At 40.6% G+C, this 22,735-nt stretch overlaps 2 protein-coding genes across 4 annotated transcripts; one reads left to right on the top strand and one right to left on the bottom strand.

The window, feature by feature from the left end:
* Nucleotides 1-1,727: 1,727 nt before the first annotated feature.
* Nucleotides 1,728-4,117, top strand: LOC125560630. Its single transcript, XM_048722498.1, has 2 exons — nt 1,728-1,959; nt 2,468-4,117. Exons 1-2 carry the CDS (start codon nt 1,948-1,950, stop codon nt 2,894-2,896), a joined length of 441 nt encoding a protein of 146 aa, XP_048578455.1. The 5' UTR covers nt 1,728-1,947; the 3' UTR covers nt 2,897-4,117.
* Nucleotides 3,663-22,068, bottom strand: LOC5510808 (coxsackievirus and adenovirus receptor). 3 transcript variants are annotated; one of them, XM_032380033.2, is made up of 9 exons: nt 21,618-22,068; nt 21,313-21,401; nt 18,391-18,605; nt 17,028-17,178; nt 15,293-15,544; nt 14,557-14,709; nt 13,717-13,744; nt 6,339-6,871; nt 3,663-5,472 (listed from the first exon to the last, which is right to left on the bottom strand). In XM_032380033.2, exons 2-8 carry the CDS (start codon nt 21,374-21,376, stop codon nt 6,403-6,405), a joined length of 1,332 nt encoding a protein of 443 aa, XP_032235924.2. In that variant the 5' UTR covers nt 21,377-21,401; nt 21,618-22,068; the 3' UTR covers nt 3,663-5,472; nt 6,339-6,402. The 3 variants fall into 3 exon arrangements, with proteins under 3 accessions (XP_032235924.2, XP_032235922.2, XP_032235923.2); XM_032380031.2 differs by having other exon boundaries at nt 6,328-6,871; nt 21,618-22,064; XM_032380032.2 differs by having other exon boundaries at nt 6,328-6,871; nt 21,708-22,064.
* Nucleotides 22,069-22,735: the final 667 nt, after the last annotated feature.

The raw sequence follows: 22,735 nt of genomic DNA, 5'->3' as shown, positions 1-22,735 counted from the left end.
AACTATCCTATTCGCTGCTTATTATTTTCAATACAATACAAAACAAGTGGTAATAGAAAGTTTAAACGTCACTTAGTGATTTTATGAGATATTTGACTTGAATTAGCGAGCTGTGTAACTCTGTGGGAAAACCCTTCAGTCAGCCGATTGCAGTGAGAACTATGATACCAGACTATGTTATATTTTACCTATATATAATCTATATAGAAAAAGGTTAATAATTTTGTTTATTGTTCTTGTATTTGGCATATCTATAACAAAAATATATAAATAAAAAATAATATAATTGCGTATAAAATCAAGCAATTCGTGTGATTGTATAATGGCATGTGAAATAAATATTTGTTTATTAAAAAGATGAACGAGCAAGCAAAATAGACAAACAAGGAACGGAAAGTTTATCGTGGTTTATTGAGTATTGTTGACTTCAATACGTTAAAACTACACTACATAAGCGCTATAGCTCGCTATTAAAGCAACCATCTACCCTTTGAATGAATATAAATAAACATACAACAACATATTGCGTATTGAGTACGAGACAAGTCGATCTCGGTCTTTGAATATCCCTGGACGTCTGAATGATATTGCTGATCTTGTATAATGGCATGTGAAATGTCGATTACTTTGATTGCAATACGAGACAAATGACGGAGAAAAAATTACTTGCACAGAGAAACCCATTTTCAACGAGTACTGTGAGAACTCATTGTGCGTGAAATTTATGCGAGTCGTCAAGGAACTTTTTATTTCACTACCCTATTCGCTGCTAATTATTTTCAATACAATACAAAACAAGTGGTAATAGAAAGTTTAAACGTCACTTAGTGATTTTATGAGTTATTTGACTTGAATTAGCGAGCTGTGTAACTCTGGGGGAAAACCCTTCAGTCAGCCGATTGCAGTGAGAACTATGATACCAGACTATGTTATATTTTACCTATATATAATTTATATAGAAAAAGGTTAATAATTTTGTTTATTGTTCTTGTATTTGGCATATCTATAACAAAAATATATAAATAAAAAAGAATATAATTGCGTATAAAATCAAGCAATTCGTGTGATTGTATAATGGCATGTGAAATGTCGATTACTTTGATTGCAATACGAGACAAATGACGGAGAAAAAATTACTTGCACAGATTAACACATTTTCAACGAGTACTTTAAGAACTCATTGTGGATGAAATATATGCGAGTCGTCAAGGAACTTTTTATTTAACTATCCTATTCGCTGCTTATTATTTTCAATACAATACAAAACAAGTGGTAATAGAAAGTTTAAACGTCACTTAGTGATGTTATGAGATATTTGACTTGAATTAGCGAGCTGTGTAACTCTGGGGGAAAACCCTTCAGTCAGCCGATTGCAGTGAGAACTATGATACCAGACTATGTTATATTTTACCTATATATAATCTATATAGAAAAAGGTTAATAATTTTGTTTATTGTTCTTGTATTTGGCATATCTATAACAAAAATATATAAATAAAAAAGAATATAATTGCGTATAAAATCAAGCAATTCGTGTGATTGTAAGTAAATTGTATGTGTATTTGGCATATCTATAACAAAAATATATAAATAAAAAAGAATATAATTGCGTATAAAATCAAGCAATTCGTGTGATTGTAAGTGAATTCGCTTAGGCACACTCAAGCTGTATCCCAACTGGAACGAACAAACGTCACAGCAGAGTCCGGACCAATCAGAAACAACTTCCGTCACGGCAGCCAATCTCACCTTCGGATATTTTTGTAACAACTTATAGACAAGTCTAAAACTCCATTTTTTTCCTGTGAACTCTGTTTTTTCACAAACAATAGGAATGGGGAGGTTTTCCCCAAAATGAAAAAGTATAAAGCAGAGGTCTCGGGCTTTCAAAACCAAATTCGACATAGTGAAAGAACACAGAACGACAAGCACCGAGCACCTACCAACAATGAATATCCAAGTAAGTGAGCATATTGATGATAACTTTTTTTTATTGTATAGATACATTCAAAATGTCAAAATGCACTGATGTAGATGGTTGCTCAAAAAACTAGCCGGTTGTGAGAAGATTGACGCAAAGTTAGCTCTATCTATTATTAATTTTAAAACATCAGATAAAAAGAAGCCGGCGATAAAAGTCTTCGGCGGTCGCCGGCTTGTTTACAATAGACTCTCCAGGATTCAATCAGCTAAACGGATTTTAAGATAACGGGGTAAAGTTGAAAATAATTAAAAACTGGTTTATGTACAATTTTCAGATCAATATTTTTTATTCCAGTTCATTTTTAAAAAGCTTTTTAGTATTTTCAAAGCAACTGCGAGTGTTTTTTTTCTTTTTTATTTGATAAACTTTTTTTACATTTATGACTATGACTATAATAACTTACTGGTAACTACTATTGCTGTCGCTGTATTTTTTGTTGTTGTGTTGTTTACAAATTTTAAAAAATGCCCAACTTATATTTCAGGGCCTATTTTTTCTGCTATCAACCCTTGCTATTTCCTGCATGACAATCACAGAAGCCAGATGTGGGTCCCATCGTATCTCCCCCAAAAAGACCCTGAAACACCTTCGAAAGAACTACATTTTTGTCGAGGACCCGTCAGCGGCGATGAACCGCAGGCTCAAACGTGATATCATAGCCAATTCTGAAAGTCCTCGTATGTCTGGCGTTGTCGGAGACTCTAGTTGCCCATGGAGATGGACGAATGACGTAGACAGCTCAAGGATTCCTCGGGTCATACAGAAAGCTGAGTGTAGCGACTGTGCGCGCCATTGCCGTCCCGTCTACTACAAACATAAGGTTCTATTCAAGCGATGCGATGCTGCTATCGGCTACCGTGTGCATATGTGGATGGACGCCTCCCTCCCGGTCGCCTTCGTGTTCCGGCACTAAATCTTTTTATATAGGTAGACTTTTCCCTGTTTCTGACTTGTGTGGAAATTGTTAAAGTCCATTTGTCCGATTTGCGTGACATTGCTTTTGTTTTGAAAACTCTCTGAATCATTTTTGAAAATACGCCTTTCCTTGATTTTTTTAATCCTTTTGGCAAAGGATCAAGCTTTTTTAGGTTAAATAAGGATGGATTGAAATTCACAGTGATTCTAGGGGATTTAATTCACTGCTGAGATGGGCATTGCATAGAGTTTCCTAGCCTAATCAACGAGTGACGCAAGTCGGGGTCGACGGGCTTTAATGTTGTTATTCTTGATTTTGAAACTTTGAAATTCTGTACTGAAAAGTTTCGAGGGAAAAGCACGCATCATTTTTTCTTTCGTTTTTAAGTATTTAGACTCTCGTTATTTTGAGAAGAAAATACCACTATAACTGTAACATTTTATGTTAAGAAATAATTGAGCCATTTTGAATTTAGGATGGATTGAGTTCCATAGTCATTTGAGTGGATTTAGATAATTTACATATTGTCACGCAAGTCTTGACATTCGTCACGCAAGTCCTCATATTCGTCACGCAAGTCATGACATTCGTTACGCAAGTTGGGCTTGAAAGTTATATAGAACTGCAGGCAGTTTGTATTTAAGTATGACTTTTCCTCCTGGTAAGAATACGTAATTACGACAAGCAAAGTTTGATCTGAGGGTCTGGTTAACCCTTTCGGATTGAAAACAAAGCCCGTTTTGGTTAGACACAAAAAGAAAAATAAACGGATATATATTTATTTATCTATTTATTCTAGCATCACAAAGTACTTTAAAAATTACATATTTCAAAATTTTTTTAGCTTTTTTAATAAATTCTTCACTTACTTATCGACGTAGATAACACTTGGTGTAAGAGTACTGTTCATATAACACTCTGTATCATATTGATATAGGTATCAATACTACTTATTGCTATAGAATGTTGTCACAATAAGCAAGCTTTGCTTGATATTTAGTAGTATGCTTATGTACATATTCTTATGTTTTATTATCTTTATAAACATCTGTAGACAACGTTTCATCTGAAGAGCATAACAAACCGGATTTGTATTCAAATTGTGTTACGCCCTTATTCGTATTGGTAGAAACAGGAAATATATTTAAACTATAAAAGAGAGTAATACACAATGATATCGGAATGTAAGAATGAAGAAAATAAATGATAATCTATCAACATTATTAATCAAGATTATTGTTTTGGGTTCAGAAATTACTATCGGCATGCAAGGTAGTCTCCCGCGCAGCCGTTTTTTTGTGTCAGTGGCTCGTAAGATAACTCCCTCTCTCAGTGGCTCGTAAGATAACTCCCTCTCTCAGTGGCTCGTAAGATACTCTCTCTCTCAGTGGCTCGCAAGATAACTCCCTCTCTCAGTAGCTCGTAAGATAACTCCCTCTCTCAGTGGCTCGTAAGATACTCCCTCTCTCAGTGGCTCGCAAGATAACTCCCTCTCTCAGTGGCTTGAAGATAACCCCCTCTCTCAGTGGCTCGTAAGATAACTCCTTCTCTCAGTGGCTTGTAAGATAACTGCCTCTCTTAGTGGCTCGTAAGATAACTCCCTCCAGTGGCTCGCAAGATAACTCCCTCTTTCAGTGGCTCGCTAGATAACTCCCTCTCTCAGTGGCTCGTAAGATAACTCCCTCTCTCAGTGGCTCGAAAGATAACTCCCTCTTTCAGTGGCTCGCTAGATAACTCCCTCTCTCAGTGGCTCGTAAGATAACTCCCTCTCTCAGTGGCTCGAAAGATAACTCCTTCTCTCAGTGGCTCGTAAGATAACTCCTTCTCTCAGTGGCTTGTAAGATAACTGCCTCTCTTAGTGGCTCGTAAGATACTTCCTCTCTCAGTGGCTCGTAAGATAACTCCCTCTCTCAGTGGCTCGTAAGATAACTCCCTCTCTCAGTGGCTCGTAAGATAACTCCCTCTCTCAGTGGCTCGTATAAGATAACTCCCTCTCTCAGTGGCTAGTAAGATAATCCCTCTCTCAGTGGCTCGTAAGATACTCCCTCTCTCAGTGGCTTGTAAGATAACTCTCCTTCTGTCTGTGGTTCCACACACACTTTTCTCAGGGGTTGTGTTTTTTTTCTACATGAACGCGCGGTTTACATGTACCTGAATAGTGTTACAATTGTTACATGCATAAATCAATTGATTGATAAAAGACGAAAAAGATATTATACATCTTTGTTTCATTTTATCTGTACTCTGTCTCAAACCCAGGTGTACCCTCTTCGAAATCACAATCATTTTCTTTAAACTGATTGTGGCCAAACACAGTTAATTTTGGCAAAAAAGGCTATTTTTTATTAACATTGCAAGTTCAACGTCGCTATGTTTGTATGTTGACTATATTAACTATATTGCTATGTTGGCTATGCTGGTCTAATCGCCTAAGTTAGCTATGCTAGCTATGCTGGTCATGTCGGCTAAGTTGGCTGGTCCTGCTGGCTTATTTGCTAATGCTTGCGGTTGTTTGTTAGTTAAGTTCGCTAGAAGGCGCCTGTCAGTCAGATAGTTGAATCTTCATCACCTTCCTAGAAACAGCAAAATATCAAGGGTGAAAAACGAGTCATGACCAGGAATAATATTATAGATATAATGCTTAAAGTAAATAACTCATAGGATATTTTAAAGGACCCTTCTTTTCTTCTACATTTTAATTAAAATTTCATTTTGTTTTAGTTACATTTTGATTTTTGCTTTACTTCGTTTCGTTGTTTTATTATAATTGTTGATTTGCCAAAATGTATTTTATATACACCTAATTAAAAAACTCAGTGCAAACGGCGAATGGCAAATGGCGGTTCTACGACCGAAAGGGCTTATGGTCACTAATTATTTGTAAGACCAAAGGTCATAAATAAGTTCAGCGATGCCAGAACCATGCGGATTAATGGCCGTTAATTGATTAGCATAAAATATTTCCTGTATTTGTAAAAATTGAAATGCCGTAGAAATGCCATTCGCCATTTGCCGTTCGCCCTCTGCACTGACGTTTTTTTTTTAATTGAGTGTATGTATATAAATGTACGGTTATTTTTCCCTGTCGCGTGACTGCACTCTCTCACAGCGTTTATTGAAAGTACAAAAATGGGCAAACAATCATCTTTGCGGGCATGGACAACAAATCAGGTATTTTCCTTCGATTTTCAATACTCTGCGAGCTCTCGCCAACGATTTCCAATTCTAAACCGCTTTCTTTCAGCCGGAAAGTTTCTTTGTCAGAAAGGGTTTATTGTCGTGGGAAGTTTTTTTTTTTCGTCGCTCTTTTGCGCGACGAACGCTTTCATTTTTTGTTTTAATTCTGACTTGAATATGATCCTCATAAAACCATGTGCAAGTCGCCTATTGTTGTTTCATTTGTGTTTTTTTAAGGGGTTCATATTTACCGTAGCATTACCCGGAATGAATTGGATTTCATGGTCAGAATTCGCGATTTGCTCATCGGGATTAGAACCTGTACTCTAGGTTGTTGATGCCTGGTTGCTCTGTGATGGCTCGCCGTCGTCCCAGGATGCCTGGGTACCCTGTGGAAGATCATCTGCGGAGGTCGATAATCCCTGATTGATTTCTCCCAATGGAATCTCTTCAACTGAATTCTGGAATCCCTGTGGTGAGCCCTCTATGGTTGCATGATTCATTCGACTCAAATTCTGGGAACCCTGTGGCTGTTGTCCCGTATCTGTAGACATTCCCCTGTGGACCATTCCACAATTCTTGTGCTCTCTAGCTTGGGTGTCTTGTGTTTGCAAAATGTTGGTATTCGTGTAGGTATAAGCGCTTCTTGGAGTTGTCTGGGGTTCCTGTGGTGCGACGCTTCGTTCACTTGTCTGGGGACCCTGTGATGCAAGTGAGGTTGTCTGTGTGGCGTCGTATGTGGGTGGTGGGTCTCCGTAGTTCTCGTGAGCTTCCTGGGTGTCATCTTGCCTACCTCTGTAATGATGAGAAGACAACTCCAGCTAAAGGACCTTTAAAAATGAGTCTTTTGACTCTCAGGCACGCGTCCCCTCCCCTTTCCAAACTAGGTCAGAACAGGGGCTCATAAGTAGGGGCAATCAACTTTCCCACATTCTTGTACTATATAGGTGTCACGGCGTTTCCTAGGATCAGGCTATTTTTAAACGCGCGGATTAGCCAATCAGATGACAGGGCGGAAAAATTGACTTTTGCACTAAAAAAATTGAAAATGTTTTATTGTAGCTTAAATATTAGCCCCATCTACATTGATCATGGCATTTCTATATCCTTCCTCTGAATATTTGTTCCGTTGTAAATTCTTTCAGTCCATTTCCCCAAGTGATCCACAAAGATTTCAAGAGCCTGAAACTGTTTGAATGACAGCATCGTCTTTCCATCAAGAACTTTTTCGAAAGATTTTACAAGGGCCATTACTATAGTCTTATTACAAGCCAGGATGACAGATACACTCCTGGTCTTTTTTGCAATGTTTTTAAATCTTATTATGATTTCTAGACAGCCAAGAGGTCAGTCAAAAGAAAGTCAAATTTTAACAAATTAAGATACCACAAGTATGACAAGTATGTAATACTGTAAGTATTCATAACAGATTGAGTAAGTATCAATTTTCGAATTAAGCTTAAATGGAAAAGAATTTACAAAAAAAGTCACAAATGTAATTCATATTAAAGTTGCCTTTTTTGTTAGTGTACTTTTACATGATTATTTTTTACAATTTCTTACCAGATCAGGGCAAGTTGAGTCGAGGGCAGGTCATTAGTGTTGACATTCATGCGTATCATGACTAAATTCTTTCTTATACAAACACAATTACTTACAGTTTTGAAGAGCTGGTTTAATATAAATGTAAAACAAAAAACAAGACATAAACTTCCGTATGTTACTTCTTACACTATTGTTAGTTAACTAGCAGTATCAAACATAATATGAATGATAATATGGCCTCTCAGCGGAAACAAATGATCACTTATTTCCGAATTTATTGCTTTGCAAGAGCAAGAAAAAACGTCCTCGTAACAACGTTTGAGTCCACTTATGGAAAAATAAATAGTCCAAGGCTAGTAACAGAATGTTTCTTTCTCTGCGACAAAAAGGACTCAGAGATAAGAAGGCATATGACGACGTAGGAAGACTTTGAAAAGCAAGCGTCGTTTTCCCCCTTCTCGGCCGCCATTTTGGATTCCTTGAGACAAAGTCAATTTTTTCGTCCTGTCATCTGATTGGCTAATCCGTGCGTCTAAAAATAGCCTGATCCTAGGAAACGCCGTGACAATTATATAATACAGATGATTGTCTAGAGGTTAAGTAGCAAGCCTGAATATAAAAGGCGCTTCATTTTTGCTGGTTTTTGGATTTTTTTAAAAATTTCCGCCGAAAGAAAATGTTTCGCGGACTGGGGCCGAATTTGGACCGTTGGGAGGCCTGTGGTGACTTCACAACCATGGTACGGCGCAAAATGTAAATCCGAAATCAAAGCCCCAGAACTCAATCGAATAATGGCGTCGTCGATCGAAAGTACCAGGCCATGAGGCTTAGAGCTCACAGACCCCAGTGACAATCAAGAGTTCAACAGAAGAAGACAGTAAGGAGTTTGAGATGGTTTTTGAGGAAGGTGGATGCGAGTTTCCGCCATATCACTATCAGAGCGCATGGCGAAACGATCGTTGAAGGCTCATCTGGTGAAAAGGAGACACAGCCAAAGCTTTTTATAATACTATAAAACACTGAAATCAGTTCTTCTTTATGGATCTGAGTGCTGGCGTGTTGTAAAGGCAGACATGGACAAGATCAGTGCCTTCCATAATGGGTGTCTGCGGAAGATATGCCGCTTCTTTTGGCCTCAGAAAATATCCAACGAAGATCTTTACTGTAAAACGGGATCATATAACATCACCCAAGAGATAAAACGCCGCCGGCTAAAGTGGCTGGGTCATGTCCTCAGGATGGGGCAGGAACGTATCCCAAAGACATCAGCCTTATGGACTCCTATCGGGAAACGTAAGCCTGGACGGCCTAAAACAACATGGCGAAGAACAATCCAGGCTGAGCTGCTAGAGATGGGATTGACTTGGGGCGAGGCACTAAAAGTTGCAAAGGACCGCCAAGAGTGGCGTCACCGTCTCGCGGCCCTATTTCCCACTAGGGAAGATGGGGATAAGTAAGTATAAAACACTGTGAAAATACACAAATGTGAGTTCAGTCTTCTATGGTGAACTCCAGCCGTAAGGAAGTTGATTCTGAACTTGTAAAAGGCGAAAGCATTCAAAAAAGTTTTGAGATTTACAAATGGAATTGGAAGTGTTGTTTTCAACGATGAATGGGAAACTGAAAGACGATGACTCAACTTTAGAGGTACTTGTCAATGAAGTAGCATAGGTTGATAAATATGGACTCGCATGAATCTAGCATGGAGAAGTGGGAATGAGGTAAATAAAAATGTTTTTCATTTATCGGTGGATAGCTTTCGTTCATTTTGTTCGCCGTAGAGATTGTCAAAATAATTCGTACATTCGAATTTGCCTGTTCTGTTCCTTGTATTTCCTATTTTATTTTGAATCAAATCAGATTTAAACTTGGCATACTAATTAAAATAGGCAAATCCTGTTTCATGTGAGACACATTAAATTATTTGTAATCGATTTTACGGCAAACTTTCATCCAACCAACGCGCTCAATTGCTATTGTTATTGACTTTTCCGGCTTGAAATCTTCTCAAATTTCATTCTTCAATTTTTGTCATGTAAAATTTCATTCTTCAATTTTTGTCAAGATCTTTATTAAAAATAATCCCGACAGACAGACGTGGCGGGTTACAAACCATTAACTACTTATATACTTCTCTACTAAATAAGGTTAAAAAGACATCTATTTACAAAACAGAGTTTGAAACGCTCAGTCTTTACTTGCGGCAAGATAAAATCATGCCCCCTTTTCCTCAGGCTGCAGGTTTTCCGTTTCGGCAGCATGCAACTCAGGCAGTGGTTGTCATCTGATGTTATCCTCTCCCATAGTTTGACGCCCCTATCTCTGATTATTTCTGCAATTGGTGTGTAACTGGTTATGTACTCGTATCTAGCAGCACGCTTACAAAAACGATCGACTTGCAATAAATACTTGCTGTCGTATGCACAGGCCCAGACTTCAATAGCATAATAGAACAGGGACATAATGAGACTGTCAAACAAAAGAGTGAGTTCTTGCAGGGTGTATCCGTAAAATTTACAAACTCTTAAAATGTATAACCTACTGCTGGCCTTAGAAATCATTTGTTCAAAATGATTGTCCCAATTACATGGTTGTTCATTGAACGTCACGCCTAGTAATTTAAGTTCCTCTTTCCTACTTATATCTGGTTCAGGTTCTGGAATGGGCTTCTTTGTCCTCCCCCTGACTACAATTTCCCATGTTTTGGAGAGATTTAGCGTCATCCGATTTTCCTTTGACTAATTCTTGATATTCTGAACTTCAACTGAAGATAAATCAGCAGAGTTATGTCGTTGAGGAATGCTCAGCGTGATGTCATCGGCGTACCTAACCAAGAGGATCTTACTAGGGTTGACCGGGATAATGTCGTTCACCATAATGGAAAACAAGACGGGTCCCAACACAGTCCCTTGAGGAACACCTCTGTCGATCTCGACAAACTTCGTTGACACTCCATCCACCACCACCCTTTGTTTACGGTTACCCAAAAAGCTAACAATCCAGTTAATGACATAAGGATTAATGTCATAGGACTTTAGCTTTCTGCATACTATCTCATGGGAAACAGAGTCGAAGGCCTTGCTAAAATCAAAAGAAAATACTCTGACGAAGTCAACGTCCTTGTCTAACCAGTTTAGCCAATGGTGCTGACACTTAAGCAAGGCCATGGTGCTATTGTGGCCTTGCTTATAGGCAAACTGATCAGATCGTATTTGTGAGTTCAGAGCAGATGACACTTCTTGTTTGCAATCCAGCCTTTCGAAGATTTCTCATTATGATGTTAGTCAATTATATAGGCCGTAACTGATTGCATTCGTGCAATGGCGATTCTTTGGGAATGGGTGTCACGTTAGCTAGTTTCCACAGAGAAGGGACCATTTGATGTTTCAGAGAGCTGTTGAAGATTTTGGTAATGACAGGTGCCAGATGATGGCTATAATCCCGCCAGAGCCAATATGGGAACTCATCAGGCCCAGAAGAAGTTCTCTTTTGATGAATTAAGAGATTTGTTACTGCGTGCTCGTCGATAGAAGGGACTTTGCAACCCTCAGGTATCGGCACTAGCGCCGGAGCTCTATATGCATCATCCGTGTTAATGGCCTGGAAATAGGTGTTGATTTCATCAGGCTGTAACACCATACTAACAGGAGTCCCCTGCGATTTCCTTCCCGTAATCCTATTCGCTACGTCCCACCACCCCTTGGAGCCCCCACAGTGTTCCTTGCTTTCATTCTGAACAGACATCACCTGGTTCATGCGGATTAATTTATTAATCCTTTCTTGGCGTATGGTGTTCTCAGCCTCGCTGCGGAACCGTGAAGTCTTGTTCCTGACGTTACAGAGATGTTTGATCAAGGGCGACATATAGGGTGGGTCCCTGGATGACATTTTGACCTTGATACAGGGAAAACTTTGATCAAACAAATTCCACAACCTGTCATTCAAAGTTCGTACGCATTCCTCAGGATTCTCAAAGTTGAAATCTTCAGCCCACTTCAGCTTTGAAATCTCTAATTTCGAGTCCATAGCAACCTTCCTATGGTCACGTGTGTCCCTGAGGCTGACATGTTTTCTGCTGGGTTTAACAGGGGCCAATGGCGGTACAGTGACTACAAGATGGTCGGATCTTACAAGACCTTTGTTCACTGAGCCATGTTTCTATAGGAAAGGATAATTAGTGAGTAAGACATCCAGAATACGTTCTCCCCTGGTGGGGACCTTGACCATTTGGTGTAATGCATGTTGACGCGTAAACTCACTAATGTTCAACTGATTTATATCACCAGCTATGATGATCTTAGCATTAGGGTTCTCCAGTAAAATCTGGTCCCACGTATCAGACATGAAGTCAAGTAATCCAGCTGCATCATAGACTGGGTTTGGAAGATGGTATATACTAGCCGCATAAAATTCCGAGTTTGGTGTTGTTATTATGCACCAAACAGTCTCAGATTCGAAACTATCAGCTACATTGAGCACTTTGATCTTCCAATCATTTCGGCAGATGATTGCAACCCCTCCACCAGCTCCGAGATCCGCTCGGTCCTTCCCCACCTTATTTGAGCTCAGCTCAGCATAAAGAGCCGGGGCTGCGTCAGGCTTGGCAAGAGATCTGGCATTAAGAACCATGCACTTTGGGACTATTCTAGGAGCAGTGGGTCATGAGAAAGGTTTAATCAACGAGAGAGTTTGTGTTCGTGTCGTTTTCCTTTCGTGACAGCTATTGCGTGACCAATTTGAAATAACAACAGGAATCTTGAAATCCTAACAGATAGAAATTCGAGGTGGCGTTATAATAACTATCGGTGTGAGTGCTGTGGACGAACGTCATGTGTATTGCATTTTCGATAAAACTGTGTTAAAAGATTGTTCTTTTATTACCATGCTGTGAAGAATTTGTTTGGTAAATCAGACCGCGTAGATCTTTTGAGGCCAAATGAGTTGCCGTTGTGTGAAATACTTGCTTATTCATTTTTGCGTTTTGTATTTTTGAACAAAAGAAATGTATCAATGAAAAAGAAATGACCATCAGCCAGGCTGATTCTGTTTTATTACATTCTTTAACTTATATTTAAATAACATCTATAGTAACAAAAACAACTCAACCTCAAAACTTGCTGTGACTCGCACAGTCTGTCACAGCGTAATTGTCGTAAATATGCATTGTATACTTAGTACATGCGGTGTCCCTTGCGAGCTTTTTCCGTTATGTTCTCTTTTCTTTCCCGATGCAGTGTAGGAAGAGGTCCCCTCTTTAAACTCCTTTTGAATTTCGGGGCCTTAGCATCAGGGAGATTCAGGTTTGATCGCATGAATCATTCATCGGCGAAATGGCTCGAACAAAGAGCGGCTTCCGATGGAGAACTCCTTTCGCTTAGTCCCGACGAATCGGGACCATTTTTTTCCTAATTTCCGGGTCTTTTGGAGATGCATGTATTGACCCATGTGTTGTATAGTGGTTGTTGGAGCAGCCCATGGCTGCGCAAGTACTGCCTGGTTTTTTTGACGAGTTTGCAGTCATTTTAAAACGAAGTTGCTATCGTTTTAAAACAATTTTGAGAAGCTGTACCAAGGTTGTGACGTCATAAGCCCGGCTTTGGCCGAGCAACAAAACGCGAGACAGTTTGCAATGGCAAAACAAAAACTTCGCGCGTGTTTTTTTAAAAAAATGAAAAACCTTGGACGGGCTACTTTTTAGGTAACTGTCTACCTTACAGAATCAATTAGTGGAAAAAACAAGTTATTCTACGTTCAGCCTTTCTTTAAAGAACCGTAAAATTTCGTTTCCCGTATGATACCAATGACTATGCGCACCATCCCCCCACCCCACCCCTCAGCAAATCATGGATACGCGCCTGACATGCATGATGTGTCACGTTTCAGCGGCCTTTTTTTCGGAGCAGCCTCACTACTTTGGGTTTTCAAAAATTTCGGAAGTATTTAATGAACAATTCCTAATTAGCCTACTTTTTAAAAGTGAAAAACTTATATCAGGCACTTTTTGTCTAATACGATGTTCCTAAAGCAATCTTAGAATAGTTAATTACCCTAAAAATTAAAAATTTAAGAATTAAACTTTCATGAAAGTTTCTCACCTCCGTGTTTGGCCCGAGTCACTATCATCTGTTATGGAATCAACAAAACATCAATTCGCTTTGACAGAACAATTGCAAACAAACAAACGCCAAAACACTAGTGACAGACAGACAGACGGACGGACGGACAGACAGACAGACAGACAGACAGACAGACAGACAGACGGACAGACGGACAGACAGACAGACAGACGGACGGACAGACAGACAGACAGACAGACAGACAGACAGACAGACAGACGGACGGACGGACGGACGGACGGACGGACAGACAGACAGACAGACAGACAGACAGACAGACAGACAGACGGACGGACGGACGGACGGACGGACGGACGGACGGACGGACAGACAGACAGACAGACAGACAGACAGACAGACAGACAGACAGACAGACGGACGGACGGACGGACGGACGGACGGACGGACGGACGGACGGACGGACGGACGGACGGACGGACGGACGGACGGACGGACGGACGGACGGACGGACGGACGGACGGACGGACGGACGGACGGACCGACCGACCGACAGACAGACAGACAGACAGACAGACAGACAGACAGACAGACAGACAGACAGACAGACAGACAGACAGACAGACAGACAGACAGACAGACAGACAGACAGACAGACAGACAGACAGACAGACAGACAGACAGACAGACAGACAGACAGACAGACAGACAGACAGACAGACAGACAGACAGACAGACAGACAGACAGACAGACAGACAGACAGACAGACAGACAGACAGACAGACAGACAGACAGACAGACGGACGGACAACGGACGGACTACGGACGGACAGACAGACAGAAGTAGTTTAGTACTGTACCCTTAACGCCTCTCTTCCGGCATAATGCCCATAAAATGATGCCGACAACGAAGATAAGACAAAGAGCGGCCAACAGCGCGATGATGATGTACAGCATCTTTTCCGATAACTTGACCCCATCCTTGTTGCTATCGTCCCTACTCGAAAAATCACCTAAACAAATAATAAGAGACAAAGCACGACCATCTAAACATCATAAATGATGGATAGAATTTGTACTACAAAACTTTAAAACCGTTAAAAAACAGTGGAAAATCGTACAATCAGAAGACCGTGTAAACCCATAATCTGATAAAACCTTACAAAACATTACAAAGCATAAACTGCAACTCAGAGTTGAGTTTAAAATAATTTCCTCCAACAGTAAAAAGTCCCAGGCATAATGCGCCTGATGCGCCCATCGTGACATTTGGCCACTGACAACTGAAAACTTGAAAAATTGCCATACACATTTTGCATACATTGTGTAGTTCCAGAAAATATCCATATCCCTCCCGCCTATTGAGGGAGTCGGAGGTGACCCCCCACTCCTCTGGAATTTCCGACCCCCTGGAAAAAAATAAATACAGTAACTGTTAAGATAAAAGGGCATTTTACACCCCCTTCCCTATGGAAATTCCTGGCCGTTTGAACCCCCACCCCCCCCCCAGAATTTCCAATCCCCTCAATGGGAGGGGGGGGGTGGGTATGAATATTTACACATTTTTAAAATAGCTGCTTAATCCATCGATTCTACCTTCGTTCGGCAAGTCAATGAATCTGCTAGGACCGCGACCCAAGTAGTTTCTCGGCGTACACCAATATCTACCGTTATCCTCCTCCGTGTGAGTGCCTATCTGGTAAACGCCTTCCTTTGAGGTTAGCAAGTAGTCGCTTCCGCGGGAAAACTCGTACGTTGCTGGCGGGTACGCGTCGGCGTGACACTTCATCTGGAGAGTTCTGCCACTGACAATATCACTTGTTGTAAAGCTGGTATTCGTAGGGGCAACTATAGCAACACATAGATGGAATCATTAATGTGTAGTTCCAGAAAATATCCATATCCCCCCCTTTGAGGGGGTCGGAATTATGACCCCCACCCCTTTTGGAATTTCCGACCCCCTGGAAAAAGTAAATACAGTAACTGTTAAGGAAAAAGGGCATTTTACCCCCCCCCCCCCACTCCCCTCTGGAAATTCCTGAGCGTTTGAACCGAAGGAGGAGAGAGGGGATGCAAACTTTAGTTTTAATATAGGTTGATATTTATTCATTTCACAAAAGAAATAATTCAGGTCTGTAGCAGGGGTATGGCATAGGGTGCACGCCCCCCTGAAAATGGCCAGTAGGGGCGTGGCTGTGCCCCCCAATATTTTCCTAATGTTTCTGTATTGTGCCCCCCCAATAATTTCGTAATGTTTCTGTATTGTGCCCCCCAATATTTTCCTAGTGTTTCTGTATTGTGCCCCCCAATATTTTCCTAATGTTTCTGTATTGTGCCCCCCCCAATATTTTCCTAATGTTTCTGTATTGTGCCCCCCCCCAATAAATTCCTAATGTTTCTGTATTGTGCCCCCCCCAATATTTTCCTAATGTTTCTGTATTGTGCCCCCCCCCAATAAATTCCTAATGTTTCTGTATTGTGCCCCCCCCAATATCTTCCTAATGTTTCTGTATCGTGCCCCCCCAATATTTTCTTAATGTTTCTGTATTGTGCCCCCAAATATTTTCCTAATGTTTCTGTATTGTGCCCCCCAATATTTTCCTAATGTTTCTGTATTGTGCCCCCCCCCCCCAATATTTTCTCAATGTTTCTGTATTGTGCCCCCCAATATTTTCTTAATGTTTCTGTATTGTCCCCCCCCCCAATATTTTTTTAATGTTTCTGTATTGTGTCCCCCACCCCCAATATTTTCTTAATGTTTCTGTATTGTGCCCCCCAATATTTTCTTAATGTTTCTGTATTGTGCCCCCCCAATATTTTCCTAATGTTTCTGTATTGTGCCCCCCACCCCCAATATTTTCTTAATGTTTTTGTATTGTGCCCCCCACCCCCAATATTTTCTTAATGTTTCTGTATTGTGCCCCCCACCCCCAATATTTTCCTAATGTTTCTGTATTGTGCCCCTCAATATCTTCCTAATGTTACTGTATTGTGCCCCCCCAATATTTTCTTAATTTAATGTTTCTGTATTGTGCCCCCCCAATATTTTCCTAATGTTTCTGTATTGTGCCCCCTCAATATCTTCCTAATGTTTCTGTATTGTGCCCCCCCAATATTTTCTTAATGTTTCTGTATTGTGCCCCCCACCCCCAATATTTTCCTAATGTTTCTGTATTGTGCCCCTCAATATCTTCCTAATGTTACTGTATTGTGCCCCCCCAATATTTTCTTAATTTAATGTTTCTGTATTGTGGCCCCCCCAATATCTTCCTAATGTTTCTGTATTGTGCAATATATGGAGGCTAGTTCATAACATTGTTTAGTCACTCACAGTGCACGTGTAGCTTGACCGTAGCCGGGCTTGTAAAGAAGGAGGCATGCACAGTACACTTGTACTGCGTGTGGTCCTCGCGCGCCGCGCGTGTTATAGTAAGCCCATACTTAGAATCATCCGGCACAAACCGTGACCCGTCTTTCAAGGTCTAGAGGTCGAAAAACAAAGATGTAGGAATATATAGTGAGGTAAATATATTACATTAAAAATGTCTATTAAGGCAATCCCCTTGAATTGCACTGCGCACCCCTTTTGCACATAGTGGCGCGCGCTGTTTCTCCGAATTTTTTATTCCGTTAAGTGCGAGCGCGCGCCACAGTTGTACAAGAAAACAAAGGAAAAGGCGCGCGTTTTTTTTATACTTAAAATCGCTTTGACGTTTTTTTTAAAGCCCTTAACTTCAATATTGTTTATGCCAAGAATTGCACTGCGCACCCCTTTTGCACATAGTGGCGCGCGCTGTTTCTCCGAATTTTTTATTCCGTTAAGTGCGAGCGCGCGCCACAGTTGTACAAGAAAACAAAGGAAAAGGCGCGCGTTTTTTATACTTAAAATCGCTTTGACGTTTTTTTTAAAGCCCTTAACTTCAATATTGTTTATGCCAAGTTTAAAAAAAATCTGGGTTGTAGTTGTAAAACTATTTCAAGGGAATTACCTTAACCCCTTTTTATTATTGTTTTACAATTGAAAACACGTCAGTTACTTGTAAAATAACCACCTACAATCAAAGTTGGATCCTTATTAACGATATTAGCCGATTGAAATGGATTCTTTGAGAGAGTCGGTATTGTGCGGGAACATAAAATGGCGGCCTGTAACTAAGATAACTTCGTACTTGAGGCTGCCTTATGTGTTCCAGTGACGTGCGCAGTCTTAGGGATGTGCACAGACACAGGGATCATATGGAAAAAGGATAGCTTGTGACAATCCTTCAATAAGAAATTACCAATACTATTTGGTAGCCAAGGATACAGAGTTCATATCTGCTTATCGCCTCATCAGGCGAGAAATGAGGCCGCCGATACGAGCGGGCGTGGCGTTTTATAAGACATTGTATGATACACCTTAATGTGTAAATGATAAAATATGCTATGATACACCTTAAAGTGTAAATGATAAATCATGTCATCATAACCTAAATGTGTAAATGATAAGACATGGTATGAGTCATCTTGAATGTGTAAATGATAAGACATGGTATGATACACCTTAATGTGTAAAATGAATAGACGTAGTATGATTCTTCTTGAATGTGTAAATGATAAGACATGGCATGATACACATTAATGTGTAAAATGAATAGACATAGTATGATTCATTTCGAATTTGCAGATAATAAGACATGGTTGATACACCTTACCTTTCGTCCGTAAGCATTCGACATAACTGTAATCGTCTCCCATTTGCCACTATCCGCGGGCTTCTCACGAGACCACGTGACTAGCAGAAAGGTGTTTGATTGGTCAGTTTCTGACTGAGTCAGTGTGAAGTCGCAAGGAAGGCTTGCGGATTCGGTGATGTTCACGTGCTTGTTCGTTGCGTCTAACTGTTCCTCGGACCAGGTGAAGCCATAAGCTGTTAGGGGACACGAAATAGAAAGGTGATAAATGTGAGGAATTTACAATCTTAGTGCGCCGCCATTCTACGCAATAGGGACACTCGTTCTAAGAGATCACGTGATTTTTTGGAGGCAAACAAGGGCGCTCAGGCTTTTAGCGGCAAAATTACAGAAAAAAGCAACTTATTAAGCGCTTACGAATAAAACTAGAAAGTTTTATTTTTTCATCTAACGGTTTTATTTTTGTCGTTCTCTGGCGTGACAGGCGCAGTCATGTTTGTGTTTATTTAAGCTTGGATTTGCCACTCAAAAATCACATGGAGTCAGGTCCTATATTCCAAGTAAAGCGAAGCATCCATTTCTTCAAAAGGCTTAAAAATAAATTTCGTTCAGGCACGATACTATTGATACTTTGTTCTTACCTAGTTTTCAATATTCTACGAACAATCGTCGACTATTTCCAACAAATAGCAAAATCATTTTCTGACTTCCGTTATTCAAAATCATTGGGCCAGCCCTGAATTTTTTTCATATCACGCCACCTCTCCGCAAGCAGCTCCCAATCAGAAGCACCAAATGCAATTCGGTTTTTTTGAATGACGAGAGACAGAAAGTGGTTTAGCAGTTGTAAACTGCTGACGAGAGCTCGCAGACGAGAGCTCGCTGACGAGAGCTTGCATTTGGTGGAAGCACGGGTGGCCTAGTGTGGTAGCGCGTCGGCCTCTCACCGCTGTGGCCCAGGTTCGAATCCTGGCTCAAACTGGGGATTTTTCCGGGTTCCTGCCTTGAATCGAATTTGTCACAAGTGAGTTGAAGTTATTATCCCGTGTTTCCAGTCTTCTCGGATAAGGACACTAAACCGGAGGTCCCGTCTCTTTAAGCTGCACTACATTAACCTGAACCGAAGGGACGTAAAAGAACCACTGGGGACGCAATAAATCCTCTGGCAGTGACCACCCCCAGTGACAGTGCTTACTAGCCGAGGGCCATATGTTAGAAGACTGTATATTCGGTTAAAATATGCTACCCTCGATAAACAAAGATTACAAAGAATCTTGAAAACCGCAGTAACGCTATTCTACAAACAGTAGTTGTACTCTCAATAATAATAAAAAAAACTAACAATGATTCGCTGACTGTGGTGCTTCTCATTTTAACCCAGGCTCATCCCCCCTTAGTAGTCACTTTTCATATCAGAGACCTTAAGCCTTCCCCTCCATGATTTTGGGCTTTGCTATGGATCTGTCAGACAACAGCGTCCAAAATAAGTCTATTATTATATAATACTCTATTATTCTAGTTTTGTCTCTAGGGTCGCAAGCAGGTCCCATGATTTTTCTTGGGGGGGGGGGGGGGGGGGGGGGGGGGGCTGCGAAATCCGAAAACAATAAACCGAGTTCTAGTTTTTCCCCTCGGGGGGGGGGGACATTTTTTTATGCCTTTGCAGTAACTCCACATAAATTTTATTGTTTTGTCTACAAATAGCACCTCTATTGATAACCGAAAGTGGACCTTCGGCTGTTGTGTGTGTGTGGGGGGGGGGGGGGGGGGGAGGGGTGCGTTCGCCCTTGGTACGGGCCTGAAAGGACATTTGATTCCAAGGAGCCCACCAAAACCTGCTGTTCGCGTCACTCGTTTTCTTCGTCTTCCTACTACTCCTGCTACCTATGTCTGCGCGTATAATTTTAGCTCATCGTGTAACACACTATGATACTCGGCTAGTGCCATCGCATAAGTTCATCGCTTATCAGTTACAATCTTTGAGCGCGCGCATCCTAGCACACACTCTCTACACAACATAATATAACACTCCGTACTCAAGCTAGCAGTCCTGTATTTCTATAAATACTACATACCTATCTCCTATTCTCCACTCTATTCTTTTTTGTCCTCCATCTGTTCGAATTCAGATATTATTCCCATCACCGATCTTGTTATCCTTCATTCGATAAGCGCACATTACACTCCACATGATTTTATTATCACAAAATGTTATCAATAGGAAATTATAAGCTTCCTCCGAAGGTTGAATACACAGTCCTCACCCAATGCTTCATTTTTTGCCCGTTCTCTTCATATGACAACACTATAATAATCCTAATACTCCAGGCCCGTACGCAGGATTTTTCTTGGGGGTGGGGGGGTGGGGGGGAATCCTAAAAAGTGGACCTAATTTTTCTGGCGAAGGGGGGGGGGGGGGGGGGGAGGGAGGGGGAGTTTTATGATAAAAATCTGACCATCCACGAAAGAACAAAAAGGGATTTTTTATGCCTTTGCAGAATCTCCACGGGACGTTTATTGTCGGATTTATGGATTAATGACATACCAGAAAGATCTAGCTTATGCTTTATAGTTTTGTCTACAAATAGAACGTTAGAGCGATCTATGTAAATTAATGCGTTACTAGATTTTAAAGCCAAATGTACCGACTCGCCTCATACTTGCTAGCTTCACATTCAGGCGTTTTAGTACCAAAGACCCTATCAATCCTAGTGTCACTAAAAACGCCCGAAAGATAGGCTAGACAGTATAAGGCGAGTCTGTACATTTGGCTATAAAATTTAGCAAGGCCCTGCTTTCGGAAAGCAGAATGGATGTATCGCAGCTTTGACGTCAATATGTAGTTACTTCCACTGAGAATTATTTGAGTCAACGACTTTGAGGGAACGTTTTGCTTTTACCAGAACTTCTTACTTCGACAATATTTCTTGCAAAATTACTTACCAGCGCTAACAACCGCCAATAATAATAATAATACAGCTGGGATCCCCAAAGACATCATTTTCATCTAAGACAGACCTTGAGTTTTAGATCTACGAAACAAGACGGTTCCACACAGTTAGTTAACTTCCTGTTTTGGCTCATTTTAGATTCATTATTTGAACAGATACTTTTTTAAGGTTGGTTATTAAGTCTTGAACGCAGCAAAAGATCCATTACAACCGCAAATAAGCGTAAGAAAGTCAAGCAGTTTTGTTTTCTTGAGCTTCCTTTTGCGTTAAATCGAGAACAATATTGCTTGCGTTTACCTTGGGTTTTGTGATCCGCGTTTTGTGTCTTAGTGAAAAGCAACGTTATGGCCAGAGGGAATATGGTTTCGAAACAAAAATTCGGGATACCTTTGTTCTGTTCACACTCTGTTTCTTGTCTCCAGTGATACCCAACTGCACCAAAAAGAACAATAGTAGAAGGAAAGATAATTCAGTTGGTAACTACGATTGCTCCCTCTCCCTACTCAGCTCTATTTGCTACTCCAATAACGCTGAGTCACGATATCGATGATGCGTTCTCGTCTGACAGCTTTGGCTCATTTGTTGGTTCATTTGCGCAGCGAGGCGGAGATGGAGGAAAACAAATATCATAAATAGAATTTAAAAACGGCGAAAACCCGCGTATAACAGGCTGACTTACGCGCGAAGATTTGTCAGGCAGATTTTGTGTACGTTCGTCAGTTCATAGGGTGTCTTCTAAATATATCTGACGCGACTCAGCATATTTTTACTGTCGTCTCCGACTTTTTTTTTCTAACGTGGGTGTTTATAACCAAATTCGAAAAATGTCAAAACTCGAAAAATTTGCTACGTTTTCTGATTTGTCAACAATCGTAGGGGCTTCATGCAAACTCAGAGTTCGAGCTTGCCTCTTGAGTTCGGTTAAAAACATGACTCCGAGTTTTTTCAAAAGATGCGTAGGTGAGTGACTTTTATGCTGATATGTAATGATTGAAGGATCGCAGAACGCAGCAAAAAAGTTTTCGAGTTTTGAAAACGGGGGGAGGGCCGCAACAACAAATATGGCTATAAGAGAGTGCCAGCTTTTTTACTTTTTTTTTCTTTTCAAGATTGGAGTTCTGATATTTTGGGTAGCTTATATGTAAGCATATCAGTATTTCTTTTCTAAGTGTTTTTTTTCTGCAGATGAATACATTAATAAGAGATCAGAAAATATCAATTATGTGTCTGATGTGTGGAGAGACCAATATCATTTGCTATTAATACCCTACTTACTGGGAAATTACTTAATCACAATAACTTTTTCCCCCACAAACTGGCTTAGCTCTAACTGAGAATGGTGGTGAATCGTGGACGCAAGCACACGAAGGGACGCTTTTTTATCTGTGAGACCAGTCGAAGCAACAATAAGCGCA

This window comes from Nematostella vectensis, chromosome 15 (genome assembly GCF_932526225.1).
Source record: "Nematostella vectensis chromosome 15, jaNemVect1.1, whole genome shotgun sequence".
NCBI classification, from domain to species: Eukaryota; Metazoa; Cnidaria; class Anthozoa; order Actiniaria; family Edwardsiidae; genus Nematostella; species Nematostella vectensis.
The sequence above is the reverse complement of the archived record's forward strand: the minus strand, read 5'-3'. Positions and strand labels throughout refer to the sequence as shown.